The sequence below is a fragment of the Mauremys reevesii genome, linkage group 3 (assembly GCF_016161935.1).
Source record: "Mauremys reevesii isolate NIE-2019 linkage group 3, ASM1616193v1, whole genome shotgun sequence".
Taxonomy (NCBI): Eukaryota; Metazoa; Chordata; order Testudines; family Geoemydidae; genus Mauremys; species Mauremys reevesii.
The window spans coordinates 71,838,760-71,858,991 of NC_052625.1; the positions used below are offsets into that span (position 1 = coordinate 71,838,760).

The 20,232-nt window shown below is 41.8% G+C and overlaps 1 protein-coding gene across 3 annotated transcripts in view; it reads right to left on the reverse strand.

Annotated features, from left to right (window-relative positions):
- The window catches only part of CATSPERE (catsper channel auxiliary subunit epsilon), a 104,288-nt gene that overhangs the window by 80,414 nt on the left and 3,642 nt on the right, over positions 1-20,232 (reverse strand). Inside the window, exons 2-5 of one of the 3 annotated variants that reach the window (XM_039529350.1) lie at positions 17,735-17,783; positions 13,998-14,071; positions 9,903-9,972; positions 1,817-1,905 (exon numbers count right to left, since the gene is read on the reverse strand). In XM_039529350.1, coding sequence (XP_039385284.1) covers positions 1,817-1,905; positions 9,903-9,972; positions 13,998-14,071; positions 17,735-17,783 — 282 coding nt within the window. Of the gene's footprint in view, positions 1-1,816; positions 1,906-9,902; positions 9,973-13,997; positions 14,072-14,407; positions 14,474-17,734; positions 17,784-20,232 lie in introns of those variants that run through there. The other 2 variants (XM_039529351.1, XM_039529349.1) reach the window with 2 other exon arrangements.

The window sequence follows — 20,232 nt, forward strand, 5'->3', positions numbered from 1 at the left end:
CATGGTGCCTGGAGGAAGAGGGGTGGTCAAGTAGGGGTGCAGAGGCACATAGGGATGAGGGAAGAGGGGCGTCCAAGTAGTGGAGCAGACACACATGAGGATTGGGGCAGATGTGCCTGACTGAATGGGAGAAGCTAGAGGTCAGCCAGGGTCTGCATGGAGGAGTCTCCCCAACTTCCTAACAATTCCCCCCCCCAAAAAACCTGTTCCATACTTCCCCCACCCACACTCAAAACCCTCCAGGTTCATTCCCAGCAATTACTTCCCTCTCCCTCAGCTCCTCTATTACTCCTGACTCCCACAAGCATGTGTGCTGCTTCTGAGGGGTGCGGGAAATACATTTCTGTATTGTAGTTTAAATGAATTATTATTCAAAGTTCTGTATTAATATGCCTAGTAAGGAATCTATTTGTCAAAAATCATTTCCTGAATCTTTTTGTTGGCTGGATTTTACAGACATACTTGCTGACAGGTATTTTGAAATAAATTACAAAAATAATTGAAATTGGCATGATTATATTGTGTTATTTTGACAAATAAAATATGCAGAACTTTAAAATATTATGCATAGAATTCTTAATTTTTTGTCGCAGAATTTCCCCAGGAGTGCTAATTTTAATGGCTACATAGTGTTTATGAGCAGCTTTCCCTCTGGCAGTGGACTGCATTTTAGAGAGAACAAAAGGTTCTGTCTATTCATTACAACTCTAACAGATTTCCCTTAGCTTAGGAGGTAGCGATCTGGGGAGAAATCCTTGCCCCACTGAAGTTAATGGGCATTTTGTCATTGACTTCAATTAGGCCAGGATTTCACCTCTATATTCTTGGTGCTAAATTACAGAAGTTCTAGTCCCAGCTGTGCACATGTGTGTGGTTTAGCCACTAATTAATCATTTATAACAATGGATTTGTTGTTTCCAATTGTTTTTCTGCAAAGTAGGAAGAAAACTGGTCAAGCTTTTTTTGAGTAATTAAAAATGACCCTAAATATTGAGCCATTCAACAGCAGTTCCATAGAGTTTGTCTACACATAAACTCTAACGCTTCAGTAAAGATGCTGACAGGAGGGGTTCTCCTGTTGGTGTAGGTACTCCACCTCCCCAAGAGGTGGTAGCTGGGTCAACAGGAGAATTCTACTGTTGCTGTGTACACTGGGAGTTAGGTTGGTTTAACTGGTTCTCTCTGGGCTGTGGATTTTTCACAACTCTCAGTGACACAGTTATTCTGACCTAATTCCCTCGTGTAGACCAGGCCCTGGTTTAAGTTGTAATTAGAATTTTAGTGAACGGCTACATTTACTTCCCTTATAACTTTGCATGGGAAAAATATTTTTTTCTAAGTTACTTTCAGGGTAAACTAAAATAGATATTCTTTTAAAGTTTCAGGGCAGTTAGTCAAACCATTTTTTAAGTAATGGATGTTTTTAAAAAAAGATACCTTTTTGCAAATTATATACAATGACTCTCATTCACTGTTGTCTTGCACTGTCCTGAAATCTGAGAAGCTACAAAGACATTACCTTACATACTGCTTGCACACACTTTGGACCAGATCCATTGGAACACTCCAGCTTGCTTGGACTACTCAAGTAAGGCAAAGCAGCTGCAAGCCTGAATTAACTGCCACTTTTTTCTTTTATAGACAATCCTTATATCTGCCCCATACTTTTTAACTTAACTGAGCCGCATAACAAATTATTATCGACCATTTTTGTGTCAAATCACTAGATAAATCACAAAAGATAGCCAAATACAATTAAATTATACATCTCCAAATATATACACATGGAGAGAAGGTCTCATATGAAATCACCTACCTCTGCTCTGGAGAACTTTTCAACACATACCACAAAAAGCAATTCAACTGTTCAGAGATAGGCAAATAGCGGTCCACATCCTCAAATGTCTAATACAGGGGAAAAAAACATGCTACATGTTCATATATGATCTACATGATACCACCCTTAGGCTCTGATCATGTTAACATTTATATATGTAAGTATTTTTATGTACACAAGTAGTCCTACTGAATTCAGTGAAACTAGTCATGTGTGTATGTGTTCACAGGAGTAGGGCCCTAGAGGCCAAAGGTGAAATCCTGACCTGACTGAAGTTGAGTCAGGATTTCACTCCAAGTATTTTGTGTGTCCAAGTAACTACATATAAATACTTTTATATCTCACGTTCGTTATATTTGTTCATGTATTGTTTATTACAATTTAATGCAATGTTGGTGAAGAAAGAAATGTAGGAACAGTTCAGTCATAACACAGTTTCCTCTTATCGATTCCCTTTTTATTTCCTCTTACAGCTCTCTCTTTCCTCAGCATCAAACAATAAAAAATGAACCTGACCTGATGGTGGCATCAAAGGAGCATGCTACCAGTCTCCACTTCACAGAAGGTATAAAAACACAAGAGCTGCTCTCCTGCGGGACTTCTCAGCCATTTTTCACCAAATCAAGCAGAGAAGAGCTGCATGTAGGAGCCTGATGAGGCAGGGAGAAACCTGCCTTCTTGTGCATTGATAAACCCCCAAAGAAAGAGAGAGCTACTGTTATTTTCTAAATGATCTTTACTCTTCTGTGCTTTATCCATTAAGTAAAAGAGCAATGGTATTAGAGTCCTGTGCAAAATGCCCATGTGTGTTACATACTTCACAACTATTAGTTGCCTCCTGAGAGAGTTAAACTATAACCCAAAAGTCTCTCACCTTCACTGAGATTCTGGGAGAGGGTGTGTTTACTGGGATATTTTGCAGGTTAGCACTGACTCTGGGGGCTTAAGGCAGGTAGACTAAGGTGTAGCAGACTGAGTGTTAGTGCCCAAGAAATGTGCCAGAGAGGCCAAGAGAGGAAATAGTGCAGCAGCCTGCTGAAACCCACAAGACGTTAGAACACCTAGGTATCCAAAGGAATGGATTCCCCTCACAGCACTCTGGTGGGTGGTTGGCAGGCGGGAGCATGACCAGATCTGTGACACCTTCTAAGAAACATTCCACTGGAAGAAATTTTTTTTTGTTAATCTGATTAACTGTCAAAAGTCCATATGTGTTCACTGTCCAGTATGTATGGACTTGTTTTTTTGGGAGATCATATATTGGAATGACCTACAAATATTAGATTGTTTTGGGGAGATTAGTAATCATTGATCATATTCCTCCCTTGGATCTTTATAAAATATTTTCTGGAAGACATTCCAATTATTTGCTGCACTATCTGTGAATTCTGCTTCTTCAAAATGGTTGTTTGCATGGATTCACACTAGGTGCATGAGCTTGGACATTTTTCAATAGCAGTGTCATAGATTCCAAGGTCAGAAGGGACCACTGTGATTATCTAGTATGACATAGGCCATAGAACTTCCCCAAGATAATTTCAAGAACATATCTTTTAGAAAAACATCCAATCGAGATTTAAAAATTGACAGTGTTGGATAATCCACAACCAGCTTTGGTAAATTGTTCCAATGGTTATTTGCTCTCACTGTTAAAAACGTATGCCTTATTTGTCTAGCTTCAACTTCCAGCCATTGGATCATGTTAAACCTTTCTCTGCTAGACTGAAGAGCCCATTATCAAATATCTGTCCCACATGTAGGTACATATAGACTGTAATCAAGCCATTCCTTAACTTTCTCTTTGTAAAATAAATAAATTGAGCTCTTTGAGTCTATCACTATAATCATTCTCATGGCTCTTATCTGAATACTTTCCAATTTATCAACATCCTTCTTGAATTGTGGACTCCAGAACTCGACACAGTATTCCAGCAGCTGTCACTCCAATGCCAAATATAGAGGTAAAATATCTCTCCTGTTTATGCATCCAAAGATCACATTAGCCCTTTCAGTCACAGTGTTGCACTGGGATCTCATGTTCAGCTGATTATTCACCACAACTCTCAAATCTTTTTCAGAGCTGCTGCTTCCTAGGATAGTCCCATATCTTGTAAGTATGGCCTACCTTCTTTGTTCCTAGATGTATACTTTTACATTTAGCCATGTTAATATGCATATTGTTTGCTTGCATCCAGTCTGTTGGGATTACTTGTGCATCCTGCCAATGTCCTTGTGCCACCCTATCTGAAGGTATATAAAGATGGAAGCCACAATTACCACTTGTGACCTGGTGAAATGGGATGTTCTGGGTCCCCCCTACCTGAGGGCCATAGGCAGTGAGCAGGAACTCAGAAGTATATGTTGCAAGCTTCTTTAATCCCTTTACACAACATTTCTGTGTTTTATTATTTTAATTAATGTTAGGTCACTTTTGCCAAGATTTTAGCCCTTTGTACCCTTTTTTCTATCCAGGATTCCACTGTGCATCTCCTCCTTTGTTACAAGGCATCATTGAGATGGTACAGGGAGCACAATCCTGAACACAGTTCCATGTGCTCACGGCTTGAGAAAGTTGCCTCAAGTGCTATCTGGTGGAGGTAGCCATGTAGGCCTCATCCCTTCCAAGATGCTTGTGGTGAAGTAGAGACACCACCCACCAGAATGGAAAGGGTTAAGGAGAGCCTTTGGGCCCAGCAGGCCCACCCTGTAATTCCCACAGCCAATGCCAGGCAGGAGAGAAAAGGAGGGAGCCTGGCTCAGTTCAGGGCTGACCAGTGAAGAGGCAGGAGCTAGCTATCTCTCTACCTGAGGGAAGGGTCACTAGCCTGTTGGCTGAGGCAGCCACCAGAGACCAAGCAGTGTTGTCCTGGCAAAGGAGATGGAGAAAGAGGCCTAGGAACACCTGGCTTGAGAGGAACCCTCGTAACTGAAGCAGAGACCTGGGGTGGGGAGGGAGGCGTTTTCTGACCCTACCAAACTTATGACTGCTGCACCTGGAGGAACCTGGGACTGCAGGAGGATGCTACCCAGGGTCCATGAGGGACTACTAAGAGACCAGGCACCACAGGGACAGAGACCACAGGGCTACACACCCCAAACTAAAAGGACCACGGTAGGAAGTAGCCCAGGGCAATGAATGTAGACTCCCTGCTGGGAAGTCCCCTACTCAAGGGTGATTCACACAGAGCCCTGGGCTGGGACCTGGTGAAATGGGATGTCCTGGGTCCCCCCTACCTGAGAGGCTGAGGCCCTTTGACCACAGAAGCAGGGGCAGGAAGCTAGGTACTCCGACCACTAGGCTGACTGGCCCTCCAAGCCCCATTCCTGTCCCCCGCTCATTACAGTGCTCTTCACAGAATTTCCATGATAGTTGATGTCAAGGTTTTGGTCATCAGCAAAGTGGGCTCCATGCTTAAAGAAAGCCTGATCCCTAGGGATTCTGTGATGGCATCCCATAAAACGAGATAGTCAGGGTACAGGAGCAACTTCAGTGGACACACCTATGTAGAGAGTTTCTAGCTTGCAAGTTAGAGGGCATAGACATAAAACAGAGTGGGGCCCATGAAAAAAAAAGATTGATAAAAAGCTAAATTTATTTCTTCCCCTCTTTGGGGTGATTTAAAGAGTATGTTTAAGTGTTCTTTATTGTATAAAACACTCAATTGTTTGTAGAAAATTTTAAAATAACCACATCCCACTGAACTCCCTCCTCCCACAATACTGTATATATTCTTGATAAAATAAAATTAAAAAATAATCCTAGTCAAATCCCAGGAACTTCATGGCAAGCTTAACCAAAATCCTGTGGCAAGATCCCTGCAATCGGTGGCACTCCAATGCAACAGATTGGAGATTCTGTGACTGGCACAAATAAATTTAGAACTGAGGCTTCTACTTAACTAAATATGAAAATGAATAATGCATTCACTATAGTATCACATCACATTATTTAATTTGACATTAGAATCAATGTACACTGCTCCTCATTTGTTAACTTTCTTTGTATTGCAAAATTTGATACAAAAATCCTTAACAGTATCATAGATATTTGTGAGGAAGATGAAGGTTTTGGCTGTTCAATAGGAGACATTTGGGTTTTGACATGAGGGAAGATCCAGGAGGCAGTTCAGGTTTGTGAGGCAAGCACATTACTGGATATTAAAATTAGAAGCAAAAGACATAAGAATATAAGAATGGCCATATTGAGACAGACCAGTGGTCCATCTAGCTCAGTATCCTGTCTTCTGCCAGTGCCAGATGCCTTAGAACGAACAGAACAGGGCAATTATTGAGTGATCCATCTCTGGTCATCCAGTCCCAGCTTCTGGCAGTTGGAGGTTTAGAGACACCCAGAGCATTGGGTTGCATCCTTGACCATCTTGTCTAATAACCACTGATGGGCCTATCCTCCATGAATTTATCTAATTATTTTTTAATCCAGTTATACTTTTGACTAGGGCTGTCAATTAATCACATTTAACTCACACGATTAATTCAACTAAATTAATCGCGATTAAAAAAATTAATCATGATTAATCGCACTGTTAAACAATAGAATACCAATTTAAATTTATTAAATATTTTGGATGTTTTTCTACATTTTCAAATATATTAATTTCAATTACAAAACAGAATACAAAGTGTATACTGAGTATAAATACTCACTTTATATTATTTGTATTACAAATATTTGCACTGTAAAAATGATAAACAAAAGAAGTAGTATTTTTCAATTCATCTCATACAAGTACCATAGTGCAATCTCTGTCATGAAAGTGCAACTTACAATGTAGATTTTTTTTGTTACATAACTGCACTCAAAAACAAAACAATGTAAAACTTTAGGGCCTAGAAGTCCACTCAGTCCTACTTCTTGTTCAGCCAATCACTAAGAGAAACAAGTTAGTTTACATTTATGGGAGATAATGCTGCCCGCTTCTTATTTACAATGTCACCAGAAAGTGAGAACAGATGTTTGCATGGCACTCTTGTAGCCGACAATGCAAGGTATTTACATGCCAGATATGCTAAACATTCGTATGCCCCTTCATGCTTTGGTCACCATTCCAGAGGACATGCTTCCATGCTGATGACACTCTTTAAAAAAATAATGTGTTAATTAAATTTGTGATTGAACTACTTGGAGGATAATTGTATGTCTCCTGCTCTGTGTTTTACCTGCATTCTGCTATATATTTCATGTGATAACAGTCTCAGATGATGTCCCAGCATGCCTTTTTAAGAACACTTTCACTGCACATTTGACAAAATGCAAAGAAGGTACCAATGCGAGATTTCTAAAGATAGCCACAGCACTCGACTCAAGATTTAAGAATCTGAAGTGCCTTCCAAAATCTGATTGGGACAGGATGTGGAGCATGCTTTCAGAAGTCTTAAAAGAACAACACTCCAATGCAGAAACTACAGGACTTGAACCACCAAAAATGAAAATCAACCTTCTGCTGGTGGCATCTGACTCAGATGATGAAAATGAACATGTGTCGGTCCACTCTGCTTTAGATCGTTATTGAGCAGAACCCGTCATCAGCATGGACACATGTCCTCTGGAATGGTGGTTGAAGCATGAAGGGACATATGAATCTTTAGTGAATCTGACATGTAAATATCTTGCAATGTCGGCTACAACAGTGCTATACGAACACCTGTTCTCACTTTCAGATGACATTGTAAACAAGAAGCAGGCAGCATTATCTCCTGCAAATGTAAACAAACTTGTTTGTCTGAGTGATTGGCTGAACAAAAAGTAGGACTGAGTGGACTTGTAGGTCTGAAGTTTCCCATTGTTTTATTTTTCAATGCAGTTATTTTTTGTACACAAGTCTACATTTTTAAGTTAAACTTTCATGATAAAGAGATTGCACTACAGTACTTGTATTAGGTAAACTGAAAAGTACTATTTCTTTTATTTTTACAGTGCAAATATTTATAATGAATAAATATAAAGTGAGCACCGTACACTTTGTATTCTGTGCTGTAATTCAAATCAATATATTTGAAAATGTGGAAAATATCCAAAAATATTTATATATATAGTATTCTATTATTGTTTAACAGTGCAATTTTTTTAATCGCGTGATTAATCACAATAAATTTTTTTTAATCACTTGACAGCCCTACTTTTGACCTTCACCATTTCCCCTGGCAACGAGTTCCACAGGTTGACTGCATATTGTGTGAAGTACTTCCTTATGTTTGTTTTGCCTATTAATTTATTTGAGTGACCCCTAGTTCTTGTGTTATGTGAAGGGGTAAATAACACTTCCTTATTCACTTTCTCCACATCATTCATGATTTTATAGACTTCTATCATGTCCCCCCTTAATAAAATTGGTAATGATAATGGTAATGTTGATAATGAAATTTGCATTATTGGAGTAATTGATGTGTCTTAAATGCTGGCCAGGTCACTGACAGTGTTCAGTCCCTTCCAGGGAAGTGGAACCTTCAAGTCAAAGTTCAACATAAACACAAAACGAAAGAATCTTCAGTGCTGCTGGGTTCAGTTTTTAGCCTCCTTCTTTTCAGGAGGACCCCACCTGCAGCGGCTCGTCTTAACACCCACCCAGCCACCCACAGGTTCATGGTAAAAAAACAAACTAATAGTCAGTGACAGGCCTCATCTCCCACAGGGAGGTCCTAGCGGATCACGGTCTTTAGTCAGCTCCTGGCTCTACCCAGGTTTCTCACACAACAAAGGAGCTGCCAGTCTAGTCTCCTTTCAAGTCCATTCACAAATGAGCTCTCTCCTTTGTTCAAGTGCCCCCCTCCAAGACTGAAAGCTCTGCAGGAGAAGGGGGTGGAGCTGTTTGAGTCCACATCATCCTATTAACCTTGGCCAGTGTGGTGTTTGTATACCTCATCACAAACCTCAATATGATGAATGGGGGCTGTTGAGACATCTCTGAGCTATTGATTCAGTCTGTTAGCAGACTCAGGAACACATCACTGCATTGGTTACACTCAGTTGACATTTGGAAGGTTTCTTTCACAACCATTAGGGCTAGAAAGATTTGATTCTGGAGCAATATTATAAAGCTAAACATAGAATCAGAAATGTGGGACTGGAAGGGACCTTGATAAGTCATCTAGTCCAGTCACCAGCACTGGGTCAGGACTAAGTGTTATCTAAACCATCCCTGACAGGTGTTTGCCTAAGATGTTAATAAAAACCTCCAACAATGGAGATTCCACAATCTCCCTAGGTGATTTGTTCCAGTGCTTAACTACTCTTACAGTTAGGAAATTTATCCAAATGTCTAACCTAAATCTCCTTTGCTGCAATTTGACCCTAATACCTCCTGTTTTGTCCTTGGTGGATAAAGAAAACAATTTATCACCCTCTTTATAACAACCTTTTACATACTTGAAGACTGTTATCGTGTCCCCTGTCAGTCTTTTCTTCTCTAGACTAAACAAACCCATTTTTTTCCAATCTTTCTCAGTAGATTATGTTCTCTAGACCTTTAATAATTTTTGTTGCTCTCCTCTGGACTTTCTCCACATCTCTCCTGAAGTGCGCTGCCCAGTACTGGACACAGTACTTCAGTTGAGGCCTGATCAGTGCTGAGTAGAATGGAAGAATTACTTCTAGTCAGGGCCGGCTCCAGCTTTTTTGCCACCCCACGTGGCAAAAAGAAAAAAACGGAAAAAAACCAAACCCACTGAGCTACCGCCGAAGAGGAAGACAGGGAGTGAAGGACCCGCCACTGAATTGCTGCTGAAAACTGAAGCAGACTGATTGAGCTGCTGCCGAAGTGCCACTGCCACCCTGGACCTGCCGCCCCTTTCTATTGGCTGCCCCAGGCACCTGCTTCCTTCGCTAGTGCCTGGAGCCGGCCCTGCTTCTAGTGTCTTTCTTACAACACTCCTGCTAATATGTTCCAGGATCATTAACATTTTTTGCAACAGTATTACACTGTTGACTCACATTTAGTTTCTGATCCACTGAAGTGGACTCTGTGGCAAATACTGCAAAATCACTAAGAACACACGGACCTGACCACAGTGCACTATGAATTTCTTATAGTTATTATTGACAGCTTACCTCATTGTCAACTTTTGGTCTAATCTTGTGAATTCCAGGAACTGGACAGTTCAGTGTTGCTGTACGTGAACTACAGTAATTAAAAAACAAACAAATTAACACTAGCCATATGTACTTCTGACTGGTCCACTCAGTCTTAACTTTTACTTAGGATCTAATTACTCCCCAACCTTCATCTTTCAAACTGAGCAAACCTTCATCTTCCTTATTCCCCAACAATTCTTTTAATGTACTATCATTAGATTGCCCGTTCAGTTCAAAATCAATGTACTCAGCTTTGCAGCTTAGACCTAATCTACACACAGTCTTTGTACCCATGTCACTATTTCAGCTAGAGCTGGTATTTTTTATACCATAATAGCTAAATGAGTACAATCCCTAGTGTGAACCCAGTTATTCTAGTGTACAGGTGGCTTATACCAGTATAGCTTATTCCCTTACATTTATGAGACTAAAGCCTGGTCTACACCTAAAATTTAGGTTGACCTAGCTACTTTGCTCAGGGCTGTGAAAAATGTCATGCCCTCTGCAACATAATTAAGCCGAACTAAGCCCCATGTACCAATAGGTTGATGGAAGAATTCTTCTGTCAACCTAACTACTGCCTCTTGGAGAGGTGGATTTACTACAGTGAAGGAAAAACCCCTTCCATCACTGTAGTAAGTGTCTACGCTACTGCTGCAGCCGCACCATTGTAACGTTTGTAGTGTAGACATACCCTGAACTGTACACAGGGCCGGCTCCAGACCCCAGCGCGCCAAGCAGGCGCGTGGGGCGGCATTGTCCTGGCAGGGCAGCATTTGGCTCCGGCGGACCTTCCGCAGTCATGCCTGCGGGAGGTCCACCGGAGCCCTGGGACGAGCGGACCTGCCGCAGGCATGACTGCGGAGGGTCCCCTCTTCCCGCGGCTCCGCTTGAGCTCCCACAGGCATGACTGCGGCAGGTGCGCTGGTCCCGCGGCTCGGACGGAGCTCCCGCAGGCATGCCTGCGGATGCTCCACCGGAGCCGCGGGACCACGGGACCGTCCGCAGGCACTTCTGCCCCGGCTGCAGGACCGGGGAAGAGCGGCGCAGTGCGCCGCCCTGCTTGGGGCGGCAGAATTTCTAGAGCCGCCCCTGACTGTACATCACAATATAAAACACCTTTATACCAATATAACTGCATCCACATTATGGGGTCGTACTGATTCAACTATATTAGTTTCAAACTGATATATTTAAAGTGGTATTAAAAACTACATGTAGACAAGCCCACAGAGTGTGCAACACCCTTATAAAACATACTATATTTAAAATAGCTGTCTACCTATTTCATATCTCAACACCTGTGTAAGACACACTGTGGTATGAGAGATCTTTCAGCTGCTCTATTCTGTGTACGGAATACAGCATTAAGAACATTGCCCTGCCACTACTAGCTGAAGTGAAGGAAATATCAAAATTAAATATCTAAAATTAGGTAAAAATTGAAGTGTGACAATGTATCCTAATATTAAGATGCATATAGATGCATTAAGAAAATAAGAATTGTTTATAGTTATAAGAATTTAATAACTAATAAAGACAGTTTTAAGCAGTTAGGACCAGGAATAATAAAATGGTAGTTGCAGGTAATCAGAGCCACAAAGATTAAAATGGCAGTCTTGGAGTAATCTGGCCTATAGCAAGCAGGCAGGCTGAGGTTAGATAAAGATTACTCCAAAACCTAAAGGGAGGGGTCAATCATGTCAGGTGCAGGTTTTCAATCAGGTCCAGCTTTAATTGACAGATAGGTTAACATCTGTAATTGGTTAATAAGAATGGAGCAATCAGAGAGGACTTAAACATGATTGGAGGAGAGGTATGCTAATAATAAGGATTGCGGAAATAACCAAAGTAGACCAAAAATCATACATAAGGCAGAGAGCTGACAAGTTTGGTGGCGGTGGTATTGATGTGTGTGAGTGGAAGGAAGAGGTTGTCAGCAGAAGAAGCAGGAAGAGAGCAAAATCACTGAAGAGGGAAGAAGAAGGCCAGATTGTTCTGGATCAAGAAATCACAGCAAGCAGCAGCAGCAAAAAAGAGGTGGCAGTGGCGCGGCAGCAGCAGCAGCAGCAGCAGCCAGAGCAGAACAGCAGCAGCAGTTTGGCATTGAGACTGAACAGAAGGACCTTTTGACAGATCAGAGGGAAAAGAAGACTGTAGAAAGTAAGCATGAGAACTATGGTATAAGGAGCTAGGACATATGAGTGTGTTTGAGATACTAAAGTTGGATATATCTTACTATGTATAAAAGTATAGTATTCTAATTAGAATTGCTGTCAGTATCCTACATGTGATTGATCACCACATGTAGAATGTAACCACTTGGAGCCATTTCAAACTGTATGACATTGCAGCATTGAGTACTTGAATGTGCGTACTTGTGCTAATAGAATTTGTTTATGTTTCTTGATATATGCTTTGGTTCTTTTAAAAGATTTATTGTTTCAGGGAATATTGGTACATTAAATAAAGAAAATTTTTGTTTTCAAAGATTACTGCCTGAGTGTCAATCCTTTGAGCAGAAAGGCTATATCCATGACTTCCCAAGGGAAAACAAAGTGAGTCTGTTCTGGGGGGTTTCCTAAAGGTCATAGGGGAAGCCCTAGTAAAACCCTGGCAATTCCTCTATGGTGGGCCATCTCCTTTCACCTACCAAAACAAACAACTGACAATTGATTACTGAAATAGGCAAACCATTGTGGGGGTGCCTTAAGTCTGGATTTTGGGGGTAACACTTTGCATATGGATTTGAGTTTGCAATCTAACGGTAATACATTCACATTAACCCAGAGATGTATATGCCTGAATGTACAATCATTCAAATGTGTTTATTTAAATATGTGATATCTGATTGTACATTCAAATAAGCTTACCAATACAATAATTTCAAAGACATAACACATATAAACACACACAACAAGATAGACAAATTAAAGCTGCAGTGGAAACCACAACTTTTTACCTGACTTTTGCTTATCAAAACTTTCAGCCACAATGCTGCATTAGTGTAACTTTTATGTACTCCCTCTACACTTTGTTGGATCTCAGTGCTATGCAGATAAGAGCTGTAATACATCCCTCTGTTAATTTGAAATCTTTTTAAAGATTGTACCATACTCTGGTTAAACAGTCATTTAGGGGCAGAGATGCTTTTTTAAAAAAATGGTATTTTGGGTTTCCTACTCCTAGTGTAGCTGGGTCTAATCTGGAACTCACAAATGCATTAGGTATCTTGGCCATTAAATTATCAAATAAGAACACCTAGACAAATACGATTGTGTCTTGTCAGTCCCACTCGCTTAACAGTATGTATCTAGAAACCTTTGTGCAGTCTAATGTCTAAAATAGGGTCCTCTTCCTGAAGACCCTAGCTGCTCCAAGTGTAAGGAATCAGACATGTTTCTAGTTAAAAATAACACACAGAATACAATTTGGCACTTATGTTCTACAGTGATAGACTCCTTACATCTCTGGGATATAAAGAGATTATTTCTACAGCATTGTTCATGTAAATGCACTGGACCAAATTAAAAAAAAAAAAACCTCAAGAACATAAAATGTTGTGCAATTCTTAATTTAGATATACATATTAAAGTATTTATCAATCTTTTTGGCTTAAGGTTTCCTCACATGTACAGTACATAGGCAAAGAAGTTTAGGAGAAATAGTATACTTAGAACTACTTTATATTGTACATGTCAATGCCTAATTCTATATTCCATTACACTGATAAATATTTAACTTACAATATAAATTGTATAGAAACCTCAGGACCAGCTTCTGTCTCCTCCGCAAATCTCAACCCACAACTCCTATTCTGAAACAAAGGATCTGTACTTCATAATTCTTAAGGGAAATAAAAATAAGATTTTGTTTTCCAACAGCTCTCCAAATGAATGCACATGGCCAGGCTTAACAGAAGCCCATTTTACTTGAATGTGTATACAGAAACTGCCTTCTCAGACTTTGGGTGGAATTTTCAAAAGTATTCAGAATTGACCTAACTCTGCTCCCAATAAAATCAATCTGAGTTACCATTGTGCCGTTATTATTCACTTTTGCAATCCTTACCTTTTATTTGTAACAGTACATGGCGGAGAAATGTCCCATTCCCCAAATGAAGGTCCTTCATACTCTAAATATATCTAAACAAAGAGTAGAGAACTTAGGGTAGCACATACAAATATATATAATCCGTTGCATTATATCTAATTGTACAGTGGTTTTAAAACCATAATGTTCTTTGACCAGGTTTTTAATTATTACACAAAAATGATTAAACTCTTTAAATATTAAAAATACCTAGGGACAACTTCAAACTTAAAATTGTATTTATTATGGTATTAAACACAATCTTCTCCCACTGCAGTCAATAATTTCAATGGGAAAAAAAAATGGACTGAATTATATAACGCACACTACAAAAATAAAATGGCATGTCTTCTATAAAACTAGCAAATAAGGTTTTGAATTACAACTACCGTTTCTGACATCCCTGTTAGCAGAGCAGGAAATCTTGTTGCAAAGTGCAATCTTTGTGACACCCACAGTAAGCAGGGCCAGTGAGTGTAAACTAGTTTTCATCTTGCTCTTTGTTCTTTAGTCCATTACATCGGTAAAGATTTCTGTTTTCCACCATGGGAACAGTTCACTACTGCCAAGGCCATCATCACACAACAAAAGCACACTCAAAACTGCCTTTGAGCTTTTTAGATGATGCTCTGCAATGGGCAAGAGAAACTGTTGTCAATAGACAAGGCATTCCCTCCCCTCAATGCATAATTTTACTCCACTGAACTCTCATGCCTGGTGCCAGAGAAACAAAAGACTAGAGGACTGGCAGTTTAATAAAATCTGAATTTCCCTCCTAGTAGTGCAGAGAATTACTAACCTTTCCAACTTCATTTGCTTTTTAAACTGTTGATGTATACAATGGTGTGTCCACAAGTGTGTTTACAAACACTGGTGGTAGCAACAGTGGGATATTTGTTTTTTACCAAGAAAATGGTTTTCTAATTCAATTACTAAAGCTGACTGCAAATGATTTTGAGAACTGCACCATTTATTCATACATTGCAATACCGAACTGGTGCAAGCTCTGGAAAACTCATAAATTGCTAACATGGAAATGCAACATTAGAAAATATTAAATCTGTTTCACCTGTCTTTTAATGCAATGTAGCAGGAGTTAATAAGGAGGAAGAGCTAGTACCATATAACCAGTCAGCTCTGTAGATGACCAGCAATTTCTCTACAGGCCACAATTTGAGAACCACTGTGTTACAGCATTTTTCTTTTATTCCCACTTTTATCCTTAACTTTCCTTTCTGATTATGGGTCTGACCCTGTTCCCACTGAAATCACTAGCAAAACTTCCATTGGCATCATCAGGGGCAGTATTGAACCCTAAACAGGTTAAAGTTGAATTGATGTACTGATCAGACACATATTTACTGGTTAATTTAAACAGATATATAATCATGCTGGTTTGAGATGTCCTTACCTCACTGCCAGAAATACATACACCTCTACCTCGATATAATGTTGTCCTCGGGAGCGAAAAAATTTACTGCGTTAAAAAGGGAGGGGAGGAGCCAGGACGCAGCGTGTTATATCGAACTTGATTTGATCCACTGGAGTGCGCAGCCCCGCCCTCCTGGAGCACTGCTTTATCGCATTATATCCAAATTGTGTTATATTGGGTCACGTTATATTGAGGAAGAGGTGTACTTTGGCCTATAGATGTGACCATTCTAAATATCTCTCCAGTATATTTAAATGGAATGGGATGAACACGCTCCTCTCCCTCCACTTGTAATCACTGATTATCTACTAACTGTTCCTATATGAGAGTTGCCTCTTATCTCCCAAGAAAGTATATTTGCATGTAAAGCTTTAGTGTGTCCAAATTAAAATTTGAAATAGATATAACTGTTTTGGCTATACATCTTCCACCAATAATTTTGTTAAATTTGAAAAAACAATATGACCTAAACTAACAGTTTTATCATACACCTCTCCTGCATATTAGAAAGACATAAGTACTGTTACACTTATTATGTAACATATATTTTTCTTGTTTCTCTCACTTAAAAGTGAAAATAAATAATAAAACAAAATGAACACACGCAAATGGAAATCTCTGAAGAGTTTTGCACTCAGGCTTTCTCTAAACTACAAAAAGTGCTTGTTCTTGACAATGGGTATCAGCAACTGTATTTTTTAAACTTTTGTCAAGATTTAGCATATTTCATATCCATATGATTGAATGGTATGGTTAATTAAACCCATGTGAGAAAATGTAAGGGAGTAAAGCATTGGTTAGGTGATCTTACTCTATATGACCTGGTAAAGACCCAATGTTTATTTAGTGGATAATTGATTAGGAATGTATAAGTAGAATTATAAACAATATGTGTGTAGGTTTTGTAGGCTTGCATACAGTAACTCCTCACTTAACGTTGTAGTTATGTTCCTGAAAAATGTGAAACGATGTTAAACGAATCCAATTTCCCCATAAGAATTAACGTAAATAGGGGGGATTAGGTTCCAGGGCAGCTTCCCCTACTCTGCAAGCACCAGGGGCGGGGGGCTTAACCCTCAGCCCGCCCACTCCATCCCTTCCCCCAAGCCTCCACGCTTGACCTGCCTCTTCTCATCCCCCACCTCCTCCCCCTTTACTTCGCACGCTGCGTCCTGGCTCCTCCCCTCCCTTCTTAACGCTACAAGCCAGCTGATTGCTGCGTTCGGGAGGGAGGGGGAGCCTGCGTGCCGAGTCCTTGCTCCTCCCCCATCCCTCCTGAATGCCGCAAGCCAGCTTATTGCCGCGGGCAGGAGGCAGGGGGAGGAGGGAGAAGGCGCTGATCCGCGGGGTCTGCCAGCAGGTGGGAGGTGCTGGGCGGGGGGAGGTGTAGGGAGGCTGCCAGCTGTGGAGAAAGCAGGCAGCCAAACAACGCAAGAGTGGAGCATTGCACAACTTTATATGAGTATGTTCCCTAATTGATCAGCAACATAACAATGAAACAATGTTAAGCAGGACGACTTTAAGTGAGGAGTTATTGTACTCAAGTGTGGTTTTTATAACCTCTGTATAAACTTTTAGAGATGGAAAAGTGAGAACAAAGGTTCCTGACAATATTAAGATCTGAACATCCTGTTATTAAGTTTTTGGGGAGTGTAGAGAAAACAAGCTAAATCCCTGTCAAGTAGTATGATAGTTTTATTATTGCTAAAAAGGGGAACAATGTGTTATGCAACTTATTGTATAATTCAGAACATGATGTACAGCAATAAATATTACCCAATAGGGAAGGAAAAATTTGGGACAGCAGATGAATAGAAGGGGGTGTTGATAAAAATAATGTGTAACAGTGTGTATAGAAGATCATGTCATAACCTAGAATCTCTGCCTTTCCCCTTGTGATATAGCCAGTTCACAGGCCTGATACACCTCATTTGATCACTGGGTGTAGCACTCTGTGCCTACACAAATAAAACCTGGTCCATGGATTCAGAACTTGGTGTAAGCAGTGGTTTGTCTGCTTAAGCAGAGGCCTTGTCTGCTTTCCATGGATCTGTGAAGTAACATGTGGGCCTGATTGAATTGGTCCTGAAACATCCTTACAGAAAAATCTTCCTATATACAGAAAAATCTACTCTACTTTGCAATATTAAGATATTACAAAATAAAGGGTGTTTGAAATCAGACCCAAAACATTGTCAGTCCCTAATATACACAAATAAAAGCTGGAAGCAGTGTGTTACAAATCAAGACTGATCTGTTTTGATCATTATTAAACAACACTTACAGTGGTTCTGGTAGTGAAGAGAGCATAGTTTTCTACATTAGTTTTATACCTGCAAAGAAAATGCACTAAGGTATGAATGTCAAAATTAATTTCTTCTCCAAATAAAAATACTATAGCAGTGAGACTCTATGACCCCCTTAGAGAGCAGCATTAGAATAACATCACAAAGCAATATCATGTTATGACAATATTCTGGAGGTCCCAAAGCTATTTCAGAAAGCCAGGGAATAGCTGTGTGAAAGCATAAGATTACAGTCTACAAACCATGGATCAAATTCAAAGTCAGTAAACTTACTCTGGATTTACACTGGTGTAAATTAGAGACAAATTTGGCACTATATTTGTATATGACAAACTAGAATTACTCACACTTCAATGGTAGTGTTACCACTTCTTAGGTGTATTGTGTCAGCTGTTTAACAGCACATAGCAACACTATACAACTGTTTAGGACAGGAAGGGAAGAATATAGTAGTCTATTGAAACTGCAATGGAAATTTGTGTAAGCGCAATAAGTACCCAAATTAGATTTAGGCCAAGACATCTAATCAGGGATGACAGCCCTACTTTGTTAAAAGTGCCATAAAATCGTGAATAACCATTAGAATTTCAGCTTTAAATTTAACATGAAAAGTTGGCACCTACAGCAGAACAGGGCAGCCTAACACAATGCTGGGCATTGGTTCAATAGACTCAGAGGGAAACTGCCACCTATTGAACCATCTGGAAACTTCCTGCAGCTCTGTAGGTTCCTGGGTGGCCTTCAATATATGTAACGACAGGCCTACCATTACTTAACCTCACAGCCTCCAGGAGGTAGAGCAATCATGGCTTAATTAGGGTATGTTTACACTAAAAACTTGGGTTGACCTATATTAGGTAATTACTGAGATGGTGCATGTCCACACTGTACTCCTTGGGTTGCTGGTGCGCGTCCTCATCAGGCGTGCTTCCACTGACCTAAGAGGGACAGTGTGGGGAGCTGAGAACCAGGTATCAGCTCTGCTGGCAGTTCTCTGCCAGGAGCCGGGCTGCCCCACAGGCTCCCGGTGGGCTGCACCCTGTCTCTCCACCTTGTTCCCCACAGGGAGCGGAGGGAAGCTGCCCGGGGCTTCTTGCCTTCCCAGGGCCAGTGCAAGGATGTTTCGCGCCCTAGGTGAAACTTCCACCTTGCGCCCGCCCCCGTCCCCGAGCCCTGTGGCGGCTCCCTGCCCCCCCCCCCCCGCAGCAGCTCCCCCCTTCCACCCTGAGGCACTCCCCCGCGGCAGCTCCTCCACCCCCCTCCGCCCTGAGGCCCCCCCCCAGGCCCAGGGATCCATGCGGCAGCTGCCCGCCCCAGTTCACCCCTGCTCCGCCTCCGCCCCGAGCATGCCATGGCTGCTTCACTTCTCCCGCCTCCCAGGCTTGCGGCGCCAATCAGCTTAGGTGCCGCAAACCTGAGAGGTGGGAGAAGTGAAGCAGCCACAGCGTGCTCAGGGCGGAGGCGGAGCAGGGGTGAGCTGGGGCGGGGAGTTCCCCTGCGTGCCACCCCCCGCCCTTACTTGCTGCAGGGGGTCCTCCCCGCACCCCCATGCCCCAGCTCCCTCCTAAAAGCCTAAATGCCGGCGGCGATGGGGCAGCCAAAGATCTAGTCGCTGCGGTCACTGCCAAAGAAAATGCCGCCCCCCAAATCCTAGTGCCCTAGGTGACCACCTAGGTTGCCTAATAGGTTGCACCGGCCTTGGCCTCCCCTTTCCCCACTGGGAGTGGATGGGGGGGGGAAGCTGCCCCAGGCTTCTTGCCCCCAGGGAGTAGGGTCCAGCTACCCCAGCTTCTCAGCCCCACCCTGCCAGGAGCCAGGCAGCCTTCTCAATTTGACTCCAATATGGAGTTGTGAAATTGATAAGATAGCCAATGTTCCCAGCCAGGAGTGGGAAAGGCACCCAGGGCGTCTCACCTCCCTATTCCCAGCTGGGAACAGGGTCAGCCGCCTGAGCTTGTTGCTGCTCAGCTGGGAGTGGGGTCCAGCCACCTGGGCTTGTTGCCCCAGCTTCCAGCTGGGGTCCGAGTGGGGCCTGGGCTTCTGGCCCCAGCTCTCAGCTGAGAGAAACCCAGTCCAGCCGCTGGGTTTCTCTCCCCAGCTACCAGTTGAGAGTGGAGTTTACCTGCCTGCAGCTCCCAGACAGGAGCAGGGTCCATTCTCGCCCTTATCCCAGCTAGGAGTCGGGTTCAGCCACCCAGCTCTCCAGGGGAGGGGTGGTGTGACAGATTTCTGTTACCGATCTGCCTGAGGCGTCAGGTGATCAGGGTGAAGCCACAGGATCTTTTGGGGAGGAGATGATGGAACACATCAAGCATCTACATTTTAAAGCTTTATTAATAAAAAAAGTAACAGCAGAGAGTGCTGGGAACGCTGCAACGTCACTCGGGGAAAGAAAGAAAGCGTTAGCGCCCCAAGCCCTAACCCACTTTCATACTCACACATGCACTACCCAAAACTGGCCAGGCCTAGGTGTAAC